General features: G+C 43.1%; 1 protein-coding gene across 1 annotated transcript in view; it reads left to right on the top strand.

Moving 5' to 3' along the window:
• Positions 1 to 25,543, top strand: part of TXLNB (taxilin beta) — a 138,916-nt gene that overhangs the window by 87,285 nt on the left and 26,088 nt on the right. Inside the window, exons 5-6 of the mRNA XM_040429232.1 lie at positions 30 to 224; positions 3,832 to 3,951. Of these exons, the coding sequence (XP_040285166.1) occupies positions 30 to 224; positions 3,832 to 3,951 (315 nt within the window). The remainder of the gene's footprint in view (positions 1 to 29; positions 225 to 3,831; positions 3,952 to 25,543) is intronic.

Genomic DNA, 25,543 nt, shown 5'->3' with positions numbered 1-25,543 from the left:
GTTATATCACTTGTAAATGTTGCTTTTAGGAGGAGACCATTCAAAGAGTTCGCGAAGATGAAGAAAAACGGAAAGAAATCACTAACCATTTCCAGATAACACTGGCAGAAATCCAGAGTCAGATCGAGCAGCAGAGTGAGAGAAACACTGTGCTGTGCCAGGAAAATGCTGAGCTGGCAGAGAAACTCAAGAGCATTGTTGGCCAATATGAAGTCAGAGAAGAGGTAAGGTGGAACAGCTGCCCTAGCTGTCAATCTTCCTTGAAAACAAGCAAACCTGTAAAGGGAGGCAATAAAATGCTTTATAGTCCACATGGAGTTTTATATTAATATTGCCGGATTTATGAACACAACAGGTGCACTATGCAATTATGCCAAACACCGCTAGTTGTGTAATAGAAATAAATGACTTCCATATGAAGAATATTAACTGAATGTTACTGGCTCACCGAACACAGTCTACTATGGATAAATGACAAGATTGCTAAATAATTGTTTATGTATATTACCCTATGGATGTCATTTGCTAGACATTACTTTTATTTATTGCATTTCAGAAATACTTTTTCCACATGGAAATAATCTAGCATTTAGTGAGGCTCTAGTGTGGATAGCATACCAACTAAATTGCTAGCCGTGACTGCAAATCCAAAGAGATTTTAATGAATTATCATCAACATTGGATAGATAATGTTTTATAGTTGTTTTTCTTCTAGGCTATGCTAGAAAACACATTCATTACAACAGATGTGTCAACATTTCAGCTTTTATATATTTGAAAATGTAATAACCATTTGAAGACTGAAAGGGCCTTTTCAGGAATACACTATACTTGAGATAGGCCATCAATGGGTGATCAGTGGAAGTCCAATCTTCAGGACACCCACCAATCAGCAGAAAAGGGGCTGAACTGCAGGTGACTAGAGCAGAGCTGTATAGCACCCCTATGGAGGAACTGTTGTGTCTATGGAAAGCAATTATGGGGTCTAATATAGGGGTTACTTACATAAATGTACAAATATATGCTTCAATAACTGTAACTATATCATGCTGATATGAATTTGTCACTAAAGTTATGTTACTAAGGGAAATTTTTACTTGCTCAAATTCTTGTTCATTTTTTCATCCACGAACACGGTCTGAGAGGTGCTAAGATACAACTTACAGCCAAGCTCATACATACCCCCATAGTGAAATCACTCAGGTAGTGGGAGAGATGATAAGGCTGTAAGCCCCATCTATAACAGGCCATGTGACACAAGCTACCAGGTGCAACAGAATGCTACCAGCAGTACGCAATGGCACAATCTAAACATATCAAGAAAAATAACTGAAATAAAGTGGCCATGGGAGGAAATGCTCAAAACCCCCAAACATTGTGGCGTGTTTATAACCGGGGGAGCAATTGCGTCGCATGTGATCCGTTGCTAACGGCAATCCCCAGCAAAAATGTATACAATGGGGGGTGTCGGCAGTGGACCACATGCACCACAATGGTATCCTACACAAGATAGCATAATGTGTGGATGCAAATATAAAAATGCATAAATCACTGCGAAAGGTGCACCACAATGATATGGAACTGACAACACTGGCTAATCCCTCAAGCTGATGTTAAGAACTGAGACTTTAGCCAATGTATTCCTGTCAGGAACACATCGGAGCCCTTTTGCACCACCGTCAAGGTATCTCAGTGTGGTATGGGTTCCTACCACTAGACTACCTATGGTGTGTGAACACGGTCTGAAAGGTGCTAAGATCCAACTCACAGCCAAGCTCCCACATACCTCCATAGTGAGATCACTCAGGCAGTGGGAGAGATGATAAGGCTGTAAGCCCCACCTATAACAGGCCATGTGACACAGGCTGCCAGGTGCAACAGAATGCTACCAGCAGTACGCAATGGCCCATTCTAAACATATCAAGAAAAATAACTGAAATAAAGTGGCCTAAATGGGAGGAAATGCTCAGTTGCATATCATTGTGGTGCACCTTTCGCAATGATTTATGTATTTTTATATTTGCATCCACACATTATCCCATCTTGTGTAGGACGCCATTGTGGTGCATGTGGTCCGCTGCCAACATCTTCCATCGTATGCATTTTTGCTGGGGATTGCCGTTAGCAACGGATCACATGCGGAGGAATTGCTCCCCCGGGTATAAACACGCCACAGTGTTTGGGGTTTGTGAGCTTTTCCTCCCATTTAGGCCACTTTATTTCAGTTATTTTTCGAGACAAGAAGAAAGCATATTTAGGTGACAGATCTCCTATAAGTAAAGATTGAGAAGGAGGATGGAAAATGCAAAACAACATTTGGGCTACTTCACAATCCGCTCTGTGTAAAATGTATTCTTGAAACTGACCCAAAGAGGGTTGTACTGCTCAACTACCTCGTAATACACCCACAAGTGCAAAGATTAATATCTGGAATGTTACTAGTTGTGTAAGTTGTGAAAGACATCACAATCAAATGCATTATAGGGGTTGGCCACTTTCTGGCTACTTGTGACCAATGTGTAAAACAGGTGACGATATGGCACTTACTAGTATAACCTTTGTTGATATTCTGTACCGTTTGCTATATTTCATAAGCCATGCTGCCTTGTTAGGCAAATCTTCTGTACTGTCCATAAAATGGCCTCTGATGGAGGGTCATGTGACCAGACACATGACTCACTCCCCCCTATTCATACACACTGCACCTGCACTAAATTCCCAACACTGCAAGGGCAGATGGCAGTCGCAGAGTATTTGAATGGAGGAGACATCACAGCTGATTTGCCTGGTTGACCCTCCATCAGCAGCCATTTTATGGACAGGAAGTCTATGTAGACAGCACAAAAGACATGGCAAACAAGGGGGCATACCTAATAAAATATAGAAAATGGGACAGAGTTTCAACAAAGGCTATATTAGTAATAGCCATAAAATAATCTTACATACACATTGATCAACAGTTAGGGATGAGCGAACCTGATCTTTTAAAAACTATTACTGTAAAATGTATGGCTCCTCAGAGGCCTTTCTAAAGTTTCAGCAAATATCGCGAGACTTACTTCGTCTCACCTCCATCTTGTGTGACTTCATTCATTTGCATAAATTACTGTATCAAACCATGATGCAGAACTCAGCTTCTTTAATGAGGCACGAAACACAGTTTTGCTTAGTATTTTGATACAGTAACTTATGCGAATAAATGAAGTGACTTATAATAGAGGTGAGACAAAGTAAGTCTCACTATATTTGTTGAAACTTTGGAAAGACCTCCGCAGAAACCATACATTTTACAGTAGGACAGAGCCGATATTGTTAATGAAGTTTTCGGCAATCCGAAAACAATTCGCTCAACCCTATAAAGAGTAACCAGAAATTGTCCAACCCCTTTAATTTAATACATCAACAGCATTTTTATGGGTATGCCTTATCCTTAGATGGGATAATTTTATTTGGCAGCCCACAATTTCCATTATATTGATATTGCCATCTGACAATCATAAATTGGACAGAGATCTTTACTGCACAACTGCTTTCACTGAAGGGAATGGGACCAGTTTCGGCTCTAGCTCTGAAAGTACTCTGAAACAGCTGATCTGTGGGGGTGCAGGATGTTGGACCCCACTGTTCAGATATTGATGGCCTATCCTGAGGATACGCCATCAATATTAAAATCATGGAAAATCCCTTTAATGGTCCTTGACACAATATATAGGACAGGAAAGATATCGGGTCCCAATCCATATAAAACAGAACTAGTTTTCCTGGAAGACGCTTGAATATTAGAAATCTTGCAGATAATTATAATCTTACAACTTTTTCATATTTTTAAAGCATTTGGATCAGATATTTAAACAGCGGGAGCTCCAGCAGAAGTTGGTGGATGCCAGGCTAGAGCATGCCGAAGAACTGATGAAAGAAGCTGGGGAAAAACATAAGCGGGAGAAGGAATTTGTAAGTGATGTCCGTGTTTTTACATTAACCTCAAGAAAATAATTACTTGGGATCTACCTGGTCTACAATTTGTTCATCAATGCTTCCTTTTAAAGCTAAACATAAAAGATGAATAGAGCTACACCCACTGAGTGACCTGCTGATCTCCTACTCCCTTTGTGTAAGTGTAGCTATGACTGGCAAAGATGAGGTTAACACTGCCGCATAGGCCCTCTTGTCCAATTCACAGGAGGGCTGCTTCATTTACTGTACTTCAGGGTGTGCTATGCTTAGGCACACTGTATTGGAGCTTGGTGTTGGAGGATTGGTATAAAGGCCTTTGAGCAGTGTACAGATGTGTCAAGGAGAACAGAATGCACTTGATCAGGCACTGCCAAAGTAAGAAAGTCTGAAGACATCAGCTACTTTACCTTTTATCGTAATGTGTAAAAAGCAATATGTTTCTAGCATTTTTACAAAATAAAAAAACATAGACACACATGGTCACAGCCAGGTCAAGGGTGTTCAGAGTCCGAGAAAGAATGCCACAGAGTTAACTTGCACAAAACACAGTAGGAAACAAGATCTATAAAACCTGTTAAGAAAATGTGAATCCCAAGTTGCCTATACATATGTATTAATATACTAAAGAACACCATAAGCCAGTTATAATCAATAAATATAATAAATATACTGTAAACTCAAAGGAAATAATTAATAAGAGAAGTGGTAGCCAACTGAGTCACCAGACACTGGCACTCCATGCGCTGAATATACAGTGCTAGGAACATCCTGGTTGCAATGGTAAGGTTGGCAGACCTCAGCCCTAGCAAGGGTACACAAGCCACTGGAAGACTGGAGAGTGAGTGCTCCTGATCTGTTTGAGAATGGAAAGTCAGGAGTGTCCAGAGATCAGCCTTCTTTTATCGGATTGAACAGTAGGCAAGTAGGCACTCCTGATCCCCTTGGTAATGGAAGGTCAGGAGCATCCTGACGTTCCAGAAACCTAACAGAAACATCAGCTACAGTCAAACTGTTGATGCTGCAGTCAGGGCAAGCAACACTCCTATTTGAACAAGGGGGCAGTGAAAAACTAGGGTTCAGAGGAGTAAAAGGGGGTAATCTCCCAGTGGCCCTTCGGCGCTGTTAAAAGGTAAAATGTGATATTCCCATCTAAAATGTGAACATCAGGGACAATTTGTGTCTGAGCATGCCAAATGATCATGCACTAGGGAAATGATAAAGCAGCTATGCAAACCCTCAATAGAGAGTGGGAGTGTTAACCCAGCTCCTCGTGCCTGCGATTCTGTTCCCCGCTCCTCCTCGCTGCTGCACGCTGTGCTGACAGGCACGGGCAGCGGGCTTCTTAGCTGTGGTCTGCTCTCCTGCAGCCAGCATCTTCCTCCTAGCTCTGAGCAGAGCTTGCACTCTGGTTCAGAGTTCCTTGTGTATATTTAGGGTGTGTGCGGGCGTGTCTCTCGTACTTATGTGAAGCAGCATGCATATGCCTCCTATCTTCCCCAGCATATGGATGGTCTGTAGGAGGTATTTAAAGGTGCCTCCTTCTACAGGAAGGCACTTGAGCAACTTAGGTTCCTAGCTAGTCTAGTTTTCTGTTTGAGCTAAGGTGTTCTGTTGGTTCTTGTCATTCTGTGTACCGGACTTTGGATTACATTTTACGGACTTTGCCTGATTGCCTCCTGTCCGGACTTCGGCCTTCGTACACTTCGGCCTTACTACGCTTCTGTCTGATCGTATCCACTGGATGTATTGTGAGGTCAGTCTAGTGGGTTCACACTCTGGTCTCGATTCCCTTGTGTTCCAATTCCCCTCTGAGGTAGCACTTGGTACTCCCCTCGGGAAAGTGTGGGTATCGTGTGAAGAACGATGGGTTTGCTCAGAAATCGCCCTCAGAGGGAAGTGGTCATAACAGGGAGGAAATTGATGAATGATTTGAGGAGGGTCAGAGAATATATTCTGAGTTATTGGTGAAAAACCTAATATTGAAGGACTACCTGACCGTCTAAAATACTAAGGGAGACAGAATCAATGTAGAAACTGATAAAAGGGACAATAAGATACCGTATTTTTCACCCTATAAGACGCACCGGCCCATAAGACGCACCTAGGTTTTTGAGGAGGAAAATAAGAAAAAAAATATTTTGAACCAATAGGTGTGCTTTTGGTGGGTCTTGAACTAATTGTGGTCTGTGGATGGTGCACTGTTATGGGGGATCTGTGGATGGTGAACTGTTATGGGGGATCTGTGGGTGACACACTGTTATGGGGGATCTGTGGGTGACGCACTGTTATGGGGGATCTGTGGGTGACACTTATGGGGGATCTGTGGGTGACACTTATGGGGGATCTGTGGGTGACACTTATGGGGGATCTGTGGGTGACACTTATGGGGGATCTGTGGGTGACACTTATGGGGGATCTGTGGGTGGCTCTTATTGGGGTCTCTGGATGGCACTGTTATGTGGATCTGTGTATGACAGTTATGGGGGGGGATCTGTGGATGACACATATATAGCATCTTATGCTATGTGTCATCCACAGATCCTCTCCATAACAGTGTCCCTGTAGTGAATGACCCTCAATACAGGGGGTGGGGGTTGCATCTGTGTTTATAATGACAGCGGGGCCCGTGCAGTGACTGTATTCTACTACATGGGCCCCGCTCACTGTATAATCGTATCTGTAATAGTTAATTATGTATATACCGGTAATCGCATAATCAGCGCTACTTACAACTACAAGCGCTCGGTAGGTAGCAGAGAGGAGGGAGGACGCAGGCCGGGAGGACGGGCGCTGGCAGCTTGAGTCACTACGTCATGCGCCCACGCCGCCTGCTTCATTCATAAAGTGGGCGGCGCAGGAGCGTGACGTAGTGAGTGACGCGCCGCCCGCCCGTCCTCCCGGCCTGCCTCCTCCCTCCTCTCTGCTACCTACCGAGCGCTTGTAGTTGTAAGTAGCGCTGATTATGCAATTACCGGTATATACATAATTAACTATTAGAGATACGATTATACAGTGAGCGGCGCCCGTGTTGTAGAATACAGTCACTGCATGGGGCCTCGCTGTCATTATAAAAGCAGATGCCGGCCCCCAGCCCCTCCTCCCTGACAGCTGATACACCCGCCGCACTGCATCGTGGCGGGTGTATCATTGAAAATACGTCAAAATCAGCAGTATTCGCCCCATAAGACGCACTGCTATTTTTCCCCCACTTTTGGGGGGGGGAAAGTGTGTCTTATAGGGCGAAAAATACGGTACTAAAAATGGATAGATGCACTGTGGGACAAAATAAATTGTATATACTAAGGGCTGCATTAGGGTACTTTCACACTAGCGTTATTCTTTTCCGGCATTGAGTTTCGTCCTAGGGGCTCTATACCGGAAAAGAACTGATCAGTTTTATCCCCATGCATTCTGAATGGAGAGCAATCCGTTCAGTATGCATTAGGATGTCTTCAGTTCAGTCTTTTTGCCATTTCAGGACGGAGATAATACCGCAGCATGCTGCGGTTTTATCTTCGTCCAAAAAGACTGAACACTTGCTGGATCTGTCATTAAGTGGTCCAGCAAAAAAATGCACCGGAGAGACGGATCTGGCATTTCAATGCATTTGTCAGACGGATCTGCATCTGGATCCATCTGACAAATGCCATCAGTTTGCATAAGTTTTGCCGGATCTGACAGGCAGTTCCGGTGACGGAACTGCCTGCCGAAATCCTCTGCCGCAAGTGTGAAAGTACCCCTAGACTAGCAGATGAAGCGGTGGCGTTCCGTCCCGAGAATCGGCTGCTTGTTAGTAAAGGAGACCGCTGCAATTACATGCAGTGATCTCCTCCACAGTAAGGGGAGGAGTAATCGCTAATGCTATCGCTTGTCCCCATTCAGAAATTATTTTTTGCCAGCAGTAGAGGATCACTAGACAGCATAATCTGCTGCCAGCAAACAATGATTTTTTAGCTTGCATAAAAGATGCGATTGCTCTATGAATGAACGTTGCTAGGAATGCTTGCTAGCAATGATCCGGCCGACCCTCTGACAGTGTAACACAGGCCTAAGTCTTTTACATCACCACTTCTGTGATCTCATTCAAGCTATTGGGAACAACAGTAATCAGTTTAAAAATTTAGTATGTTTCCCATCTACATACAGCACCAAATTTATAATGTTATCTTTCTAGAAAAAATCTATGGGGAGAATAGAAAAGCAATTGAAATCACCATTGTGATTGCTGGTACACTGTTTAGAAACACTATGCAGAAGTAATTTTTTATTGCAGTTCGAACTATGTTTATTCAGACGCTTGTGAAGTTCTTGAATGTTGCGCACCACATATTGTAGTCCCCGTGGAACTGATAATGTAAATCACAAATGCTGATGTGCAGGTGAGTCTGTATTTAAAGGATTCCTTTGTGACATTGGAGGAGAACGAAACTCTGTTGTGATCGATGATTTTACAGCAGAGACATCTTGTGGATCCGCATCTGTACCTCCCTAGTCTACATCCATTGACTTGGTCCAGTGGAGAAGGAGACGAGCGGGAGCCAGAATGGCCTTCCTGGATGGTGCTCTCTGGGGTGTCACTTAGGTCTAATGAGAATGGTTTGTTTTAAATATGGGCCCTGCGAAGAATATATTAGTGGTTCTCAAGAGATTTTCTCATGAGAGTGTAATGAAATTTACATCTGGATTTGTATTAGTTTCAAGAAATAATGTGAAGATGTCTGTTTCATAGAAGACAGACAATTCTCCTGGTTCAGATTTATGGTTTTCTTGTAGGCACGGTTCACCAAAGGTTTTTCATAGTCTTTATAACTAAGTCTCTAGTTCAGCATTTTGGCTTATTCATGGAAGTCTAGTGTACAATTCTTCCTAACCCTCTTAAATTGACTTAAAGGGTTGTTTTCTATCTACTTCTTATTGTGGCCACTGGAAAAATCCAAGTAGATATTGACTTGTCAACTATTCATCCTTGAGCTGAAAGGTTAGGATTGGTTTTGTGTAGAATCCACTTGTTTTCCTTGATAATAACAGAATGATTTTATTTCCTGTTTCCTTGATGTCTCCTACATCCACAAGATCATTTTCAGCTCTTAAGAGACTGTAATTTATTTTAAGTATGGCACTAAATGTTTGACACAGTGCTCTAAATAACTTCAATGGTTGACACAGTGCTCTAAATAACTTCAATGGTTGACACAGTGCTTTAAATTACTTCAGTGGTTGACATGAGTCATGCTACCATCAACCCCAGCAGTGTACATAGAACAGAGTAGACCCTAATGCAAAGATCCAAATGGGTCCCCATTATATTGCCAGGTTTACCAACCAGATCAGAAAGTTCTGGTATTTGTATCCCTCTTGACCTCCTTTCCATGACTATTGGGCCAATACCTTCTTATTCGTAACAATTCATTTACTCTACAAAAGCAGGTATCGCCACTGGTGACAAATTTGATGGCACCAACCAGTGTTGGGCTCTCTCTTTCTAGGGGCCTTTAGCCACTGCATGGTTTGCCTCAATGGTATGTAGAGCCCTGATCAAGTCTACTGCTGTCCTGACTGTGAAAACAGTAGTAGACTTGATCATGTATAGTGTGGAGGTGGGTTCGCAATTATACCTTGAAATTACATCACATTTGTAAATCCACCAACATCAGACCGAATGAGTTATATCTGTGAGGTCATGCTCTAACTTACTGCTTACCTATGATGGGCCAACAAGATGTTAGCACTCACTGGTTCACTTATTGATATTACAGATATGGTATACATAGTATAACCATCACATGATGTATTTTCCAATCTTAACAAACTAAACTTCCATATGTATGAAGATTGCATTATAGAATAAAATAAGTGTGTTATTTCTATTTAGTAATTGAAGATAGCAACACTAGCAGCCCAAGATGATCATATTTTTATCCAGCTAGACACATCCCTCAGGCATTGCCATCTGTCTATACCAGCTATTCATATACTCTTCCTAAACAATTTGATTAAGGAGGCAGCTGTTCCACTTTCCTGTCTTTCTCTATTACTTGGCAGCTGCAACTTCTATTTATTATTGCTTAGTTTTACAATTCATACCCAGACGCTTATTAAAACATAATGTTCTTTTAGCTGAAGAGTTGTATCTATTGACCGCAATAACAACAAATCACAAGAAAACATACTTTCGTTAAAATATCTCTCGATATATATTTGCCAACGCAAAAATGTACTGATAGAAAAGACATATTTTGTAACGTAATCATTTCATAAGAATTTCTGTTTTACTTCTGAGACCATGAATTGCAACTAATAGAGTACCTATGATTGCAACTTCAGTATTCTATGTTGTACATGTACTGTACATTCACTAGACCATAGACAAGTCTACGTTTTTGATCAATGAAAATACCAGTGACACATCTAAAAAATATTTTTTGTGATCTTTATGGCATTTTTATATTACGGGTTGGAGCATAAATACTTGAGATGTTTTGTTTTTGTTATATTTATATATATATATATATATATATATATATATATATACACTAGCAAAAGGACCCAGCTTCTCACGGCCCTATATTTCATCTATTTCATTTAATGTTTGTGTCTGTCGTTAAAGTATCCACTATAACAGTGACATCTACAGCACCCTCCCCTTAACACTAACCCTCCCCCCCCCCCATAGTGCCCAGCCTCCTTAAAAAGTGATCTCCACAGCAACCCAACCCCTTAAATTTGACCTTTGTAAGCTGTGTACTGGGGTGGGCTCCCCAGGATACAGTGAAGTCACGAACGAGGAAAGCAACCCCAACACCAGCTTTTGCCTAAACAGAATTTTACTTACCGTATTTTTTGCCCCATAAGACGCACTCCCCCCCCCCCCTCCAAAATGGGGGAAAAATGCCCCTGCATCTTATGGGGCGAATGCTGACAGTTTTACATCGCAAGCTGCGATGTACGAGCGAGCGCGGAGGGACTGGGAGGAGGAGCTGGGGCCCGGCAATAGCGGCGGGGCGGTGCAGTCACTGTACTATAGCCCTGCCGCTCCAGTGCTGCACTATACAAATATAAAATGTCTTATTCAATTAAAAGTAATTAAACATGCCCCCCCACTCCTAATATTACCGTACATCCTAACCGCTTCTGTAGAATGCAGGCAGGCAGGGCGGGCTGGCGGCAGCGTAACTCACTGATGTCACGTGCCTGCGCCGCCTACTTTATGAATTAAGCAGGCGGCGCAGGGAAGTGACGTCAGTGAGTGACGCGCCGGCCTGACTCCCTGCATTGTACAGAAGCTGTTAGTATTAGGACTGAGGGGACATGTTTAATCACTTTTAATTGAATAAGACATTTTATATTTGTATACTGGAGCGGCGGGAGGGGGGAGGATCTGTGGATGACAGTTTTATGGGGAACATCTGTGGATGGCACAGTTAAGGGGTGGGGGGTCTGTGGATGGCACTGTTATGGGCTGGTGGGTCTGTGGATGGCACTGTTATGAGGTGGGGGGTCTGTGGATGGCACATATATAACAGTGCCACCCACAGATCCCCCATAACACTGCCACCCACAGATCCCCCATAACAGTGCCACCCACAGATCCCCCTGTAACAGTGCCAGAACAGATCCCCCCTGTAACAGTGCCAGCACAGATCCCCCTGTAACAGTGCCAGCCACAGATCCCCCCTGTAACAGTGCCAGCCACAGATCCCCCCTGTAACAGTGCCAGCCAAAGATCCCCCCTGTAACAGTGCAAGCCACAGATCCACCCCATAACAGTGTCTGTCACAGATCCCCCCCATAACAGTGTCCGTCATCCACAGTTCCCCCCATAACAGTGTCCGTCATCCACAGATCCCCCCATAACAGTGTCCGTCATCCACGGATCCCCCCATAACAGTGTGTCATCCACAGATCCCCCCATAACAGTGCGTCACCCACAGATCCCCCCATAACAGTGTCCTTCACAGATCCCCCCATAACAGTGTCCTTCACAGATCCCCCCATAACAGTGCCATCCACAGATCTCCAGTAATAGTGCCATCCACAGACCACCATTAGTTCTAAACCCACCAAAAGCACACCTTTTGTTAAAAATATTTTTTTTCTTATTTTCCTCCCCAAAAACCTAGGTGCGTCTTATGTGCCGGTGCGTCTTATAGGGCAAAAAATAAGGTAAATGTGGCAATAAACACAATCACAAATGCTGGGAACATACAATAAATTTACATACACCAAGCCCGAATGCTGAGACCCTTGTGCTGCACAGCACGGCGCCCTCAGATGGATGCAGGAGGAAAGTGTAGTAATTTAACTACTGGCGGGCACAACTAAACTGCCACACCTTACCTGTTATTAACCTAAAAAAACAAGAACCACTGTGTGGTATGGGCTAGCCTGCCCCTTTATTAGTGACCTCCACAGTACCCCATCTCCTTAACAGTGATTTCCACTCACCCCGTCCCCTTAACAGTGGCCTCTGCAGCAATCTGCCCCTTAACACTGACCTCCATAGTGGACCGTCCCCTTAACTGTGACCTCCACAGCTGCCTACCACTAGGGTGGCCAGAGGTCCGGTTTTAGGCCGGACAGTCCGGCTTTCAGACTCCCTGTCCTCCATCCGGCGCAGGGCCTGGACGGACACAGGGATGTCTTTTTGAACAGCTCACTCTCAGACAGCAGTACTGTGGTATAGAAGAAAGACAGCTCACCACCTTGTACTGTGGTGTCTGAGTGTGAGCTGCAGCGAGAAAGTCATCCTCCCTCCCACCCCTGCAGCTGACAGAAGTTGATTTTTACCTTCATTTTTTCAATCCCCGTCGGCTGCGGAGTGGGGGGGATGGCCTAACTGGGTCAGGGGCGTGGCTTAGCAGAAACCAGGGGGGGTTTAAGTCCGTATTTTGCCCCCTTAACTTTGACCTCCACAGTACACAGCTACCTTAACAGTGTCTTCCACAGCGCCCAGCCCCTTTAAAGCTGACCTACAGCAGTGACGAAAAATGGCTGGGTTGTTATAGAAGCCTGGTGTAAAACTGTGTGTATGTGGAGACTAAGGGCCTGCAAGCTTCTATTGGCTGATAAGGGTCATGTGACTAGGCTTCTATTGGCTAATGCATTTTTTGGGAATATCTCAGTAACAGTACGTGCTAGAGAGCTGAGATCCGGTCTAAAACCTTCCTGGACACCTGATGTGCCAAATTTCTTGATTGTAAATGCAATGGTGTGGGTTCCTTTGGCGGAAATACATACACACACACATACATACACTGAGCTTTATACATTAGATATATATATATATATATATATATATATATACACTGCTCAAAAAAATAAAGGGAACACTTAAACAACACAATGTAACTCCAAGTCAATCACACTTCTGTGAAATCAAATTGTCCACTTAGGAAGCAACACTCAGTGACAATCAATCTCACATGCTGTTGTGCAAATGGGATAGACAACAGGTGGAAATTATAGGCAATTAGCAAGACACCCCCAATAAAGGAGTGGTTCTGCAGGTGGTGATCACAGACCACTTCTCAGTTCCTATGCTTCCTGACTGATGTTTTGGTCACTTTTGAATGCTGGCGGTGCTTTCACTCTAGTGGTAGCATGAGACAGAGTCTACAACCCACACAAGTGGCTCAGGTAGTGCAGCTTATCCAGGATGGCACATCAATGCGAGCTGTGGCAAGAAGGTTTGCTGTGTCTATCAGCGTAGTGTCCAGAGCATGGAGGCACTACCAGGAGACAGGCCAGTACATCAGGAGACGTGGAGGAGGTCGTAGGAGGGCAACAACCCAGCAGCAGGACCGCTACCACCGCCTTTGTGCAAGGAGGAACAGGAGGAGCACTGCCAGAGCCCTGCAAAATGACCTCCAACAGGCCACAAATGGGCATGTGTCTGGCTCAATACGGTCAGAAACAGACTCCATGAGGGTGATATGAGGCCGACGTCCACAGGTGGGGGTTGTGCTTACAGCCCAACACCGTGCAGGGACGTTTGGCATTTGCCAGAGAACACCAAGATTGGCAAGATTGGCAAATTCGCCACTGGCGCCCTGTGCTCTTCACAGAATAAAGCAGGTTCACCCTGAGCACCATTGACAGACGTGACAGAGTCTTGAGACCCGTGGAGACGTTCTGCTGCCTGCAACATCCTCCAGCATGACTGGTTTGGCATTGGGTCAGTAATGGTGTAGGGTGGCATTTCTTTGGAGGGCCGCACAGCCCTCCATGTGCTCGTCAGAGGTAGCCTGACTGCCATTAGGTACCGAGATGAGATCCTCAGACCCCTTGTGAGACCATATGCTGGTGCGGTTGGCCCTGGGTTCCTCCTAATGCAAGACAATGCTAGACCTCATGTGGCTGGAGTGTGTCAGCAGTTCCTGCAAGACGAAGGCATTGATGTTATGGACTGGCCCGCCCGTTCCACAGACCTCAATCCAATTGAGCACATCTGGGACATCAGGTCTCGCTCTATCCACCAACGTCACGTTGCACCACAGACTGTCCAGGAGTGGGCAGATGCTTTAGTCCAGGTCTGGGAGGAGATCCCTCAGGAGACCATCTGCCACCTCATCAGGAGCATGCACAGGCGTTGTAGGAAGGTCATACAGGCACGTGGAGGCCACACACACTACTGAGCCTCATTTTGACTTGTTTTAAGGACATTACATCAAAGTTGGATAAGCCTGTAGTGTGTTTTTCCACTTTCATTTCGAGTGTGACTCCAAATCCAGACCTCCATGAGTTGAAAAATTTGATTTCCATTTTTAAATTTTTGTGTGATTTTGTTGTCAGCACATTCAACTATGTAAAGAACAAAGTATTTCAGAAGAATATTTAATTAACTCAGATCTAGGATGTGTTATTTTTGTGTTCCCTTTATTTTTTTGAGCAGTGTATATATATATATATATATATATATATATATACCATAAATAGTGAAATGTATGCAATGTATGAAACATTTTCAAATGAAAATTTTAATGGAAAATACAACTTTCAAATTCTGTCAATTAGTTTTATTTAAAAAATTATAGGAAATTGATCATTACTTTTGATGTTATAGTACAAGATTAACATAGACAAAACTTTATTTATTCACTTGCCACATTTAAACTAGATGAAAAATGTCTACTGGGTGTTGCTCGAGGCAGGAAGTTTCCTTAGGTTTCACCACTAAGACCTCCCAAACTTCAACCCTCTAGTCATGATTGATAGATCTAGCATTCCCTGTGTCATTCTAAACATTCTCCAAATAATAAAATGGCAAGGCATATTAGTGGGATTTGGATAGCACATAGAACAATGCTTGGTAACACTTGAACTGCCAGACAGGACCAGGGGGTAGGGGATTGGCAGGCATGAAATCTTTAAAACACATCATGGCTTGAGCACCACCCAGTGACACACTTGGCCTCTAATTATCATATACTCCAAATTAAGCAACAACCGGGTATAAAGTAAATAAATATGTCTTTATTGATGCATAATTCATAAAATCACATAATTGAAACTGTTGGTGGTCCAGAAACAGTACAACGCCCAGGCAGGGAATACAGGCTGTTGGCTCTACAAAATAGTATCACTAGACAAATAAGTAAGATTAGGGCATAGATGAAATCATGCAATAGTGTATACGGTACCAAGTAAAGTGCAAAGTGCTTACAGATGTATCACACATATCAAACCTACAACAGCCCAGATTACATCAAATAACATCAATACATGTTGCCATATCAAAAAAAATATCTCTCCTGCGTCCCAATGCGCGTTTCGCTTAATGTTTCATCAGGGAGTAAGTGCTAATTGTCTCCATGTCCCTATGGAGACAATTAGCACTTACCCTCTGATGAAGCATCAAGCGAAACGCGCGTCGGGACGCAGGAGAGATGGGTTTTGGATCTTTAGATCTTTTTATTCACCAAACACGTTTAAGAGTGTTCCCACTCCTTAATCAGTGGCCATATTGATCTATATGATCCTACCTCCTTGTATACTTTTGACAACAAGAAAAAAGAAAAACTGGAATGTACTATTTTATTTGTCCTTCTAATGTGGTTTCTTGACCTTTCCAGTACTTTTTGGGTCACTACATTCTCCATGCTATGATTAGTTGGTCTCATATTTCCTATCTGTATGTGTTGTTGCACAGGAAACGCATTGCGGTTCATTTGCATTTTTCTTGCGTTTTTTCTATTGTTGTTGCTTTTTTTTGCAGTATTATAGTTCTCATTGCATATCAAAATACTTATAGAAAAGTTTTTTGTTTATTTGTTGTATAAGCCAAATAAACACATATTGTGGAAATATGTCTTTAAAAAAATAAAAAATAAAAAACAGCAATATAAAATAACAACATAAATCTCCCTCACATATGTTCAAAGAGACATTTATATGCATATAGGAGGTGCCCAAATGGCTAGAATGTTATTAAGCTATTGATCTCTGCAGAACTATAGTAGAATGTTTTTCTTTTCTTTTTATGTTTTCTGTCTGTCTGGATTTAGGGAACATATTTATTTTTATTTTCAAGACAGTCAAGGGTTGGGGCCTACTGCCGAAGAGAGATCGAAGTGCTGGTAAACAGCCTGACTTCGATTTCCCGTCGACGGAGGGCACTACCACTTTTTCTACAGGAAACCAAATAATTACAATTCGGCATTTAACCCATCTGGCAATAAAGTGCCAAAATCGAAAATTCTTCTTGATTCTTGTCTTGACATCCTAATAAATGGTTGCCACCCCTCCAATGTTCAATGATCTTTTCAAATGTTCTAAATATTAAACCCCTTGGATCTTGGTTATGGTATTGTTTAAAGTGTTTTGACAATAAGTGTTTCTCATAACCGTTCTTTATATTTGTTATGTGTTCTGATATTCTCCTTTTTAGTGTCCTTTTCATTGTACCAATTTTGAGGCCTAAATTCGGTGCCTTAGTGTAGATAATTTTAGAACCGCTGCCTATCTCTGGGCCAATGGTTTTGTCTTTTAAGATGTAATGCCTCAATATTGAGACAAAGTTGCTGTTCAAATGTCTGCCACACACACAGTATATTAATTGATCGCTATACAAACACCCGAAAAATGTGTGTTTGACAGACACCAGAACAATAGGATCTCGTTTCCATGATTTTATATCATTTTCTTTCCATTATTTTTTTCATAATTTTTTTTCCCATTATTTATATGCTTATGTTTTTATATGGTTTTTAACAGATATTTGTGTTGTATATTTTTGGTTTTATGAAAATATGTACTCAGCTGTGCTAAGGCACAAATAAGAGGTGTGTTCTAATAAACTATATATAGAAGTCCAAAAGTCTCTGAATAATACCAGATGAAGTGTGCCTATCTAAAACTACGACTATTTAAATATATGTAATAGGGTGAATTCATATAGATAGAGCACCTGATCCGGTACAACCGAAGGGTGAGTCGCTATTCTATTGCAAGACAAACGATTACTATTTCTGGTTTTGTAGCTGATTGGTGTTATACTTGACACTGAAACTAAAGTTATCAAAGTAATCAGTTAAATTTTATAAAAAGATAATAAATACTATTTTAAATAAATTAATTTTGCATAAACAGTATGCAATACCATGCCTTACCTATAACAGTACTATACTTCTCCAAATTTTAGAAGACAGTCAGCTGGCATACTGTCTCTATTGAATTGTCCAGCATAGTTTCCAGATTACAACCCTAATATGTTGTTGTGGGCGCTACTTGACCACAAGGTATGAAAAAAACTGCCAATTTAACCCGGTGGAGATGCATCAAGAAGCCTGGTCTAAACGTCCTGCAGATTGTCTTAACAATGAAATCTAGAATGGAAAAATTCTGCAAGGCTGTGATCACCATGAGCTTAGCGTCTTAACTTCTTGTCAGAATATTAGACCACATGTGCCGACAGTATTTCAGACCTTTTACATATTGTGCAAAGGAGCTACAGAAGTGACATTTTAGTCTGTTTACTATGGGGTGTCTATGAGTTTATGTAGATGTCCTCCTGTACATATATTTTTTTGACCTGTATGTTTTCGTCTTTGTCTTTGCCATGCTTTTAACACTAGGCTGCAAATGACTTATATTCCTTACCAATATCTATTAACTGTGGACAACACAAAAAGCAGTGGATAACATAAAAGGGTTTTAAAATAAAGCAGTTGCTATAGATGAAACCACTTTTTATTATTGTGTCAAATGCAAGCCCTCCTATGAAGATAAATGTTTATCAGGTCATAAATGTTGCAAAATGACGTCAGTTAAACACCTGCCCCTTGATGTAACCCTGCACATAATCCATTGTCAAAAATCTTCATTTTTTTAATGTTTTGTTTCTTGTTGTGGGATAGAACAAGCACGCTGCAGGCACCCCTTTTTTAGAAGCCAATCCATGGACTAATATAGTCCAATTTATGTTATTATTTGTAGTCACAATATGATAGTACTATTTGGACACTGTATAACTGTATTATTTTTACACTGTGTATGTGGTATTGTTTGGGTTGCTTTGTGAGGTCATTGTATGGCAGTATACAGTCGTGGCCAAAAGTTTTGAGAATTAGATAAATATTGGAAATTGGAAAAGTTCCTGCTTAAGTTTTTATAATAGCAATTTGCATATACTCCAGAATGTTATGAAGAGTGATCAGATGAATTGCATAGTCCTTCTTTGCCATGAAAATTAACTTAATCCCAAAAAAACTTTCCACTGCATTTCATTGCTGTCATTAAAGGACCTGCTGAGATCATTTCAGTAATCATCTTGTTAACTCAGGTGAGAATGTTGACGAGCACAAGGCTGGAGATCATTATATCAGGCTGATTGGGTTAAAATGGCAGACTTGACATGTTAAAAGGAGGGTGATGCTTGAAATCATTGTTCTTCCATTGTTAACCATGGTGACCTGCAAAGAAACGCGTGCAGCCATCATTGCATTGCATAAAAATGGCTTCACAGGCAAGGATATTGTGGCTACTAAGATTGCACCTCAATCATCAATTTATAGGATCATCAAGAACTTCAAGCAAAGAGGTTCAATTCTTGTTAAGAAGGCTTCAGGGCATCCAAGAAAGTCCAGCAAGCGCCAGGATCGTCTCCTAAAGAGGATTCAGCTGCGGGATCGGAGTGCAACCAGTGCAGAGCTTGCTCAGGAATGGCAGCAGGCAGGTGTGAGCGCATCTGCACGCACAGTGAGGCGAAGACTTTTGGAAGATGGCCTGGTGTCAAGAAGGGCAGCAAAGAAGCCACTTCTCTCCAAAAAAAACATCAGGGACAGATTGATCTTCTGCAGAAAGTATGGTGAATGGACTGCTGAGGACTGGGGCTAAGTCATATTCTCCGATGAAGCCTCTTTCCGATTGTTTGGGGCATCTGGAAAAAGGCTTGTCCGGAGAAGAAAAGGTGAGCGCTACCATCAGTCCTGTGTCATGCCAACAGTAAAGCATCCTGAGACCATTCATGTGTGGGGTTGCTTCTCATCCAAGGGAGTGGGCTCACTCACAATTTTGCCCAAAAACACAGCCATGAATAAAGAATGGTACCAAAACACCCTCCAACAGCAACTTCTTCCAACAATCCATAAACAGTTTGGTGAAGAACAATGCATTTTCCAGCACGATGGAGCAGCGTGCCATAAGGCAAAAGTGATAACTAAGTGGCTCGGGAAACTCCCCAGATCTTAATCCCATTGAGAACTTGTGGTCAATCCTCAAGAGGCGGGTGGACAAACAAAAACCCACTAATTCTGACAAACTTCAAGAAGTGATTATGAAAGAATAGGTTGCTATCAGTCAGGAATTGGCCCAGAAATTGATTGAGAGCATGCCCAGTCGAATTGCAGAGGTCCTGAAAAAGAAGGGCCAACACTGCAAATACTGACTCTTTGCATAAATGTCATGTAATTGTCGATAAAAGCCTTTGAAACGTATGAAGTGCGTGTAATTATATTTCACTACATCACAGAAACAACTGAAACAAAGATCTAAAAGCAGTTTAGCAGCAAACTTTGTGAAAACTAATATTTGTGTCATTCTCAAAACTTTTGGCCACGACTGTACAGTGCGGACATAAACATTCAGGTAAAAAAATCATATGCATCTATGAGATACTGTACATATAAAAGTGTCCTGTGGTAAGTGGCACTAGGACGTTAGCAGCACATCCTATAATTTGCAAGGTGGGGCATCAGGTATCTGTGCGATGTGCTGGAAAAACAAGTCCAAACAGTTTGTGGAATTTGGAGGCCAAATTAACACCTCAAACTCTTTGTCATGTTCTCAAGCCATTACTGAACACTTTTTGCTGTGTGGCAATGCATATTATTCAGGTGAAAGAGGCCACTGCTACTTGGGAATACCACTTACCATGAAGGGGTGTACTACTGTATGTCTATATCAATGTTTAGGTAGGTGAAACATTTCAAAGTAAAATATATATGAATGTCAGGACCCCAAGTTTTCGAGCAGAACTTTGCCCAGAGTGTCATACTGCCTCTGCTGGCTTGGTGAATAAATAATGCATTTTTGTACCAACTCTTTCCAGAATTTTTGCATTGCATAAAGAGTTAAGACTGTATTAGACAGGCTGATTGAGCAACCGATTGTCGGGAGGGAAGCGTTCTTTCCTGGCAATTGCCTGCTCACTAGCAGAGACCACTGCTATTATATGCAGTAATCTTCTCGGCAGCATGGGGAGGAGCTCTCTATGTCATCGCTCATCCCCATACTGTCTAGTGGTTTCCCAGCAGCAGATCGCTATTAGACACCACGATCTGCTGCCGACAAGTGCTGATTTTCAAGCATGCTTAAAATTCAGAACTGCCCAATGAACAAGCGTTTGCTCGTTCATTGGGAAATCGCCAGCAGTATTACACTGCAAGATGATCATGCAAATGCTCGTTAGAGGTTATTGGACAAAAAAATCGGCCAGAGTAATACAGCCTTTAAAGAGAGAGGTCTCTGATGATGCAGGTGCAACATATATGTGGCAGTGCACCTGTTTCATTAGAGAGGCTTGAAAAAGCGCATACCGCGCAGAATGGCTGTTGTCTGCTTGCCCCTAAACATCTTATTACCTGCCTGAATTTAATTTGCTAAATAAAGTATTTATCTGGCATGTGCCACAATCTATTGACTTCTTTACATTGCATATCGGACCTTTATATTGCTGCGCACCGCCAATGTATTGTCTGAACTATTTAGGATCCAATATACTCCACTGTGGCAGTAACTATATCCAGCAGCGATGGTCAGTTTGCATTCTTTTGTATTTTTATAACATTATTGCACTCATTGCCAAAATCATCATTGACTTCCCCAGCCATCTATCTCAAGAGGCATTACAATCAGTGAAGGTTCAATACAGTACTAGCATTGGTCTCATTAAACTGTGTTGAACGCTCTGTTCACCTTCACAACCATTTTATGGTGCCAATGCATCTATAATGAAAACTGACGTAGCTTTGCAATAGTTTCATATTTCAAAAATACCCTGTTGTTGTGGATCTAAGCTCTATAAGGAATCTGTAACACACAAGTGGTGTGTCACCACTCTTGCACCCTGCTACTGTCTTTAATGGTCTAACCACCAATGCCATCTATGTATTTTGTCCAGGTTCCTCCACACTGTGCATTCCTAATCTGTTTGCAACTGTTTTGTTCAAGTAATATGCCTGGTTCACCAGCAGGTGGCAGCAAACATGGCAGAGCTATCTTAGATAGAATGGAACTTACCATTTCATTCTAACCCCCCTTTGTAGGGAAGTGGGCCCTATTTCCTGAAGGAAGGGTGGGGATCAGTTAGGTTTAGAGTCTAGTTGACCCCCAGCTAGGGGAAGGGTGTGCAGTGGAACGTCTCTGCTGGATGTGCCCACACCAGCCAGAGCACCCTAAGCATTGCTGGACATGGAGGCCAAAGCTTGAAGCCTCAGGAGCCAGGAGGAAAGTTCCCTGGCATAACCTAGAGTCAGACTACAGAGAAGAAGTGCAGCATACAGAAGAAGCTGAATTATACAGCCAGCCTGTCAGTACAGCAGAGTCAGAGAGAAACAGAGATATAGCAGAGTTGAGTTTGCCTGCCAGTTTAACGCTAAAGCCTGCTGGAACCAAGACAAAGCCTGTAAACAGTTGGAAGAAACATTTATGCAAGTAAAGTTGCTGTTGAACTTCATCTCAAGGTCTAGACTCAAGTTATTTCTTCAAATCCCTCAATTATTCCCCCTATTTATTGCTTTGGAGCCAAAGCCTGGGGTACAGCTGTATCCAGATAGGAGCACCGTGACACACATAAAGAGACATTTTAGGCCGCAACATACCACTCGAGGGGTTAATCCGCCATCTTTGCCAGTGATGGCGTATGTTCTTCTTGTACCTCAAGAATGAGAAAACAGGGAAACGCCCAGCCCAAGAGTGGGAAAAGACAGCCCTGCCCACCGGGAACTGCTTAGTGCAAGTGTAGGAAGTGAAGACTTCACCTCCAAGAGTACGCCCCTTTTACCAGTGTGTTCCGGAGAGACAGAGGAAGGCAAAATGACGCGACCTCTGCGGCTCAACTGGGATGAAATGGTCTAGAGTAGCGACCCCGAAGTACAAGCTGCCCCGGAGACAATCTTGCTGTCGCAACTACAGCGGTTCCCTAAGAGAGGATTGGAGGTGCCCGCCGTGCCGGCTGGTGCGGTGAAGGCGGCTGGAGCGTCCACTCTGCCGCCGAGGAAGAGCCAACCTAATGCCCCACTGAACCCTATGGTTCCACCGGAGGTGACAGCCCACGCCCAGACGACCTGGGACTACAAGAAGGCAATCCAGGACTGGGTGATCCAGGTCCTGGACCATCCACGGCCGGGGGATCCGTAGCTGGAGAGACACAGAGGGACCGTCCTATGGTTCTCCATCGAGCGAGGCAGTGGTTTCCTGGTGGATGACGAAGACGGCGAGAAGCTGTTCGTGGGCCGCAGGTCTGTAAAATGCCCCTACCTGCCCCAGGCCTGTCATAGTCTGTACGCGGAAGACCACGTAGAGTACACCCCCATGGGCTCCCTCAATGGACCATTTGCCACCGGGGTGACCTCCCTGTCCAAACCCCTTGTTCCTATGCCAGTCGCTGAGAGCTGGCAGGAAGATCCAGCAGCTGCAGGCCGCGTGCGCAGCCTCCAGGAGACCGCAGAGGGAGTCCTCCGTTCCCAAGAAAAGCCACCAGCCGGAGCTTCTGATTCCGGGTTTACCACCACCACCTACCTTCCAGCTGGGATACCAGGTGACCACCGCCTTTTCCTATTACCCTACCTAGGTTAATTACCAACTGCCCTGGAAAATGGCGTCTGCTGCAGCAAGAGGTTCCCGGGCTCTGTCGCCACCATCAGAGATTTCCTGGCCGCAGCCTTTACAGCCGGAGAGCTTGAGTGCCCCTGCCCCGGCAGGAGGTTTCGGCACTCTAAAGAGAGAAGTGGCTGAGGCCATTGCTAGTGTGACCAGCCGGACATTACCAGAGTCCTCAACAAGAGGTCAGTGGAGCTCCACCACTTCAGCAAGTCTTGCGTACAAGAGGCAGGAGTACCCTCTTATGTCCTTCAGTAGCTCCAGCAGCGAGGAGGACTTCAGATACCTCCTCTAAGAAGCTCCTTTCTTAAAGATCAAAAGAAAGAAAAATCATGAACTGACCGGAGTCACATCGTGGACTGTACCTGAAGGGTTCGAGCCTGTTGGCCCATTTTTTGTTTTGTTGCCCTGTGTTGGTCCTCACCCAGATGGTCATGTTTTGTAAGGACTCCACCCATCATCAGTAACTTCATGTCCCAAGTTGCTCCTAACAGCGCCAATTCCTTTTTTCCCCCTTCTCAGGTTGAATGGGAGCCCCCCTTTGCCTCAAAGGGTTCTCATCAAAATTAGCTGCTATTTAATATAATACTCCATGTGGATTACAAATAATGACTTTATTACCTCATGTGGATTACAAATGACTTAATGTATATCTGTGCTCATTATGGTCTCTAATGTGAATTTGATTGCATTATACACTCACCTAAAGAATTATTAGGAATACCATACTAATACGGTGTTGGAACCCCATTTGCCTTCAGAACTGCCTTAATTCTGCGTGGCATTGATTCAACAAGGTGCTGATAGCATTCTTTAGAAATGTTGGCCCATATTGATAGGATAGCATCTTGCAGTTGATGGAGATTTGAGGGATGCACATCCATGGCACGAAGCTCCGTACCACCACATCCCAAACATGCTCTATTGGGTTGAGATCTGGTGACTGTGGGGGGCCATTTAGTACAGTGAACTCATTGTCAGTTCAAGAAACCATTTGAAATTATTCGAGCTTTGTGACATGGTGCATTATCCTGCTGGAAGTAGCCATCAGAGGATGGATACATGTTCTCATTCTGTTTTACGCTAAATTCGGGACTCTACCATTTGAATGTCTCAACAGAAATCGAGACTCATCAGACCAGGCAACATTTTCCAGCTTCAACAGTCCAATTTTGGTGAGCTCGTGCAAATTGTAGCCTCTTTTTCCTATTTGTAGTGGAGATGAGTGGTACCTCCGGTGGGGTCTCTGCTGTTGTAGCCCATCCGCCTCAAGTTGTGCGTGAAAATCCCAGTAACTGAGCAGATTGTGAAATACTCAGACTGCCCATCTGGCACCAACAACCATGGCCACGCTCAAAATCACCTTTCTTTCCCATTCTGACATTCAGTTTGGAGTTCAGGAGATTATCTTGACCAGGGACCACTCCCTAAATGCATTGAAGCAACTGCCATGTGATTGGTTGACTAGATAATTGCATTAATGAGAAATAGAACAGGTGTTCCTAATAATTCTTAGGTGAGTGTAATATTTGCATTGTATTTTTTGCACTAACCTATTAAAGGTTTCGTAACATTCATGTATTTTGCCCATTGTATGGACTCTTTTACGGGTACAGCAATTTGATCCTATGCACTACAAATGGACTTTGGGCTTAATATTGTTAGGTAGATAGATATCGTCCTTACTTCATTGCTCATATAGTCTGCCTCTAAGGACGTTAATACTAATGGTTCTTATATTACCTCGTGTTAGCTTAGAAAGCCTAAGCATTGTATTGTATTGTTGCTACACAAGGGGGACCAAGTGGTAAGTCACAAGCAGATCTAACACCGTCTAGGGTAACCCCACTGCTAAAAGTGTGAGTTAAGAGGGGATTAGCCCTCATGGGAGCTACTGAAAGTGGGCTGGTTCCTCCTCCTAGTTCTAGATGTCCGAAGGCCTTGTGTGTAGCCTTAAGGAAATATGTTTAGCTACGTGTTTAGTCATCAAGATGACCGTGTGCGAAAAGCTTTAATTAGACCTTGGTTGTTAGAAAGGATTACAGGATGAAGCCACCCTTCTATTTACGGGTGTCTCATAGTATCATACATGACACCCCCATGCTTCTGGTGGTACTAGGGCTCGGTATCCACACAAAACAGGAGTATTTGAGCACTTTGTACAGTCTTTTTGGTTCTCTGGTTATTACCGAAAGGGACAACTGTGAATAGACACCTTACTCATATGGGCAGAGACCTAGTGGTAGCTGTTGCTATATCAATCTACATATAC

This window comes from Bufo bufo, chromosome 4 (assembly GCF_905171765.1).
Source record: "Bufo bufo chromosome 4, aBufBuf1.1, whole genome shotgun sequence".
Classification (NCBI taxonomy): domain Eukaryota; kingdom Metazoa; phylum Chordata; class Amphibia; order Anura; family Bufonidae; genus Bufo; species Bufo bufo.
This window is presented reverse-complemented; position numbering and strand designations above follow the sequence as displayed.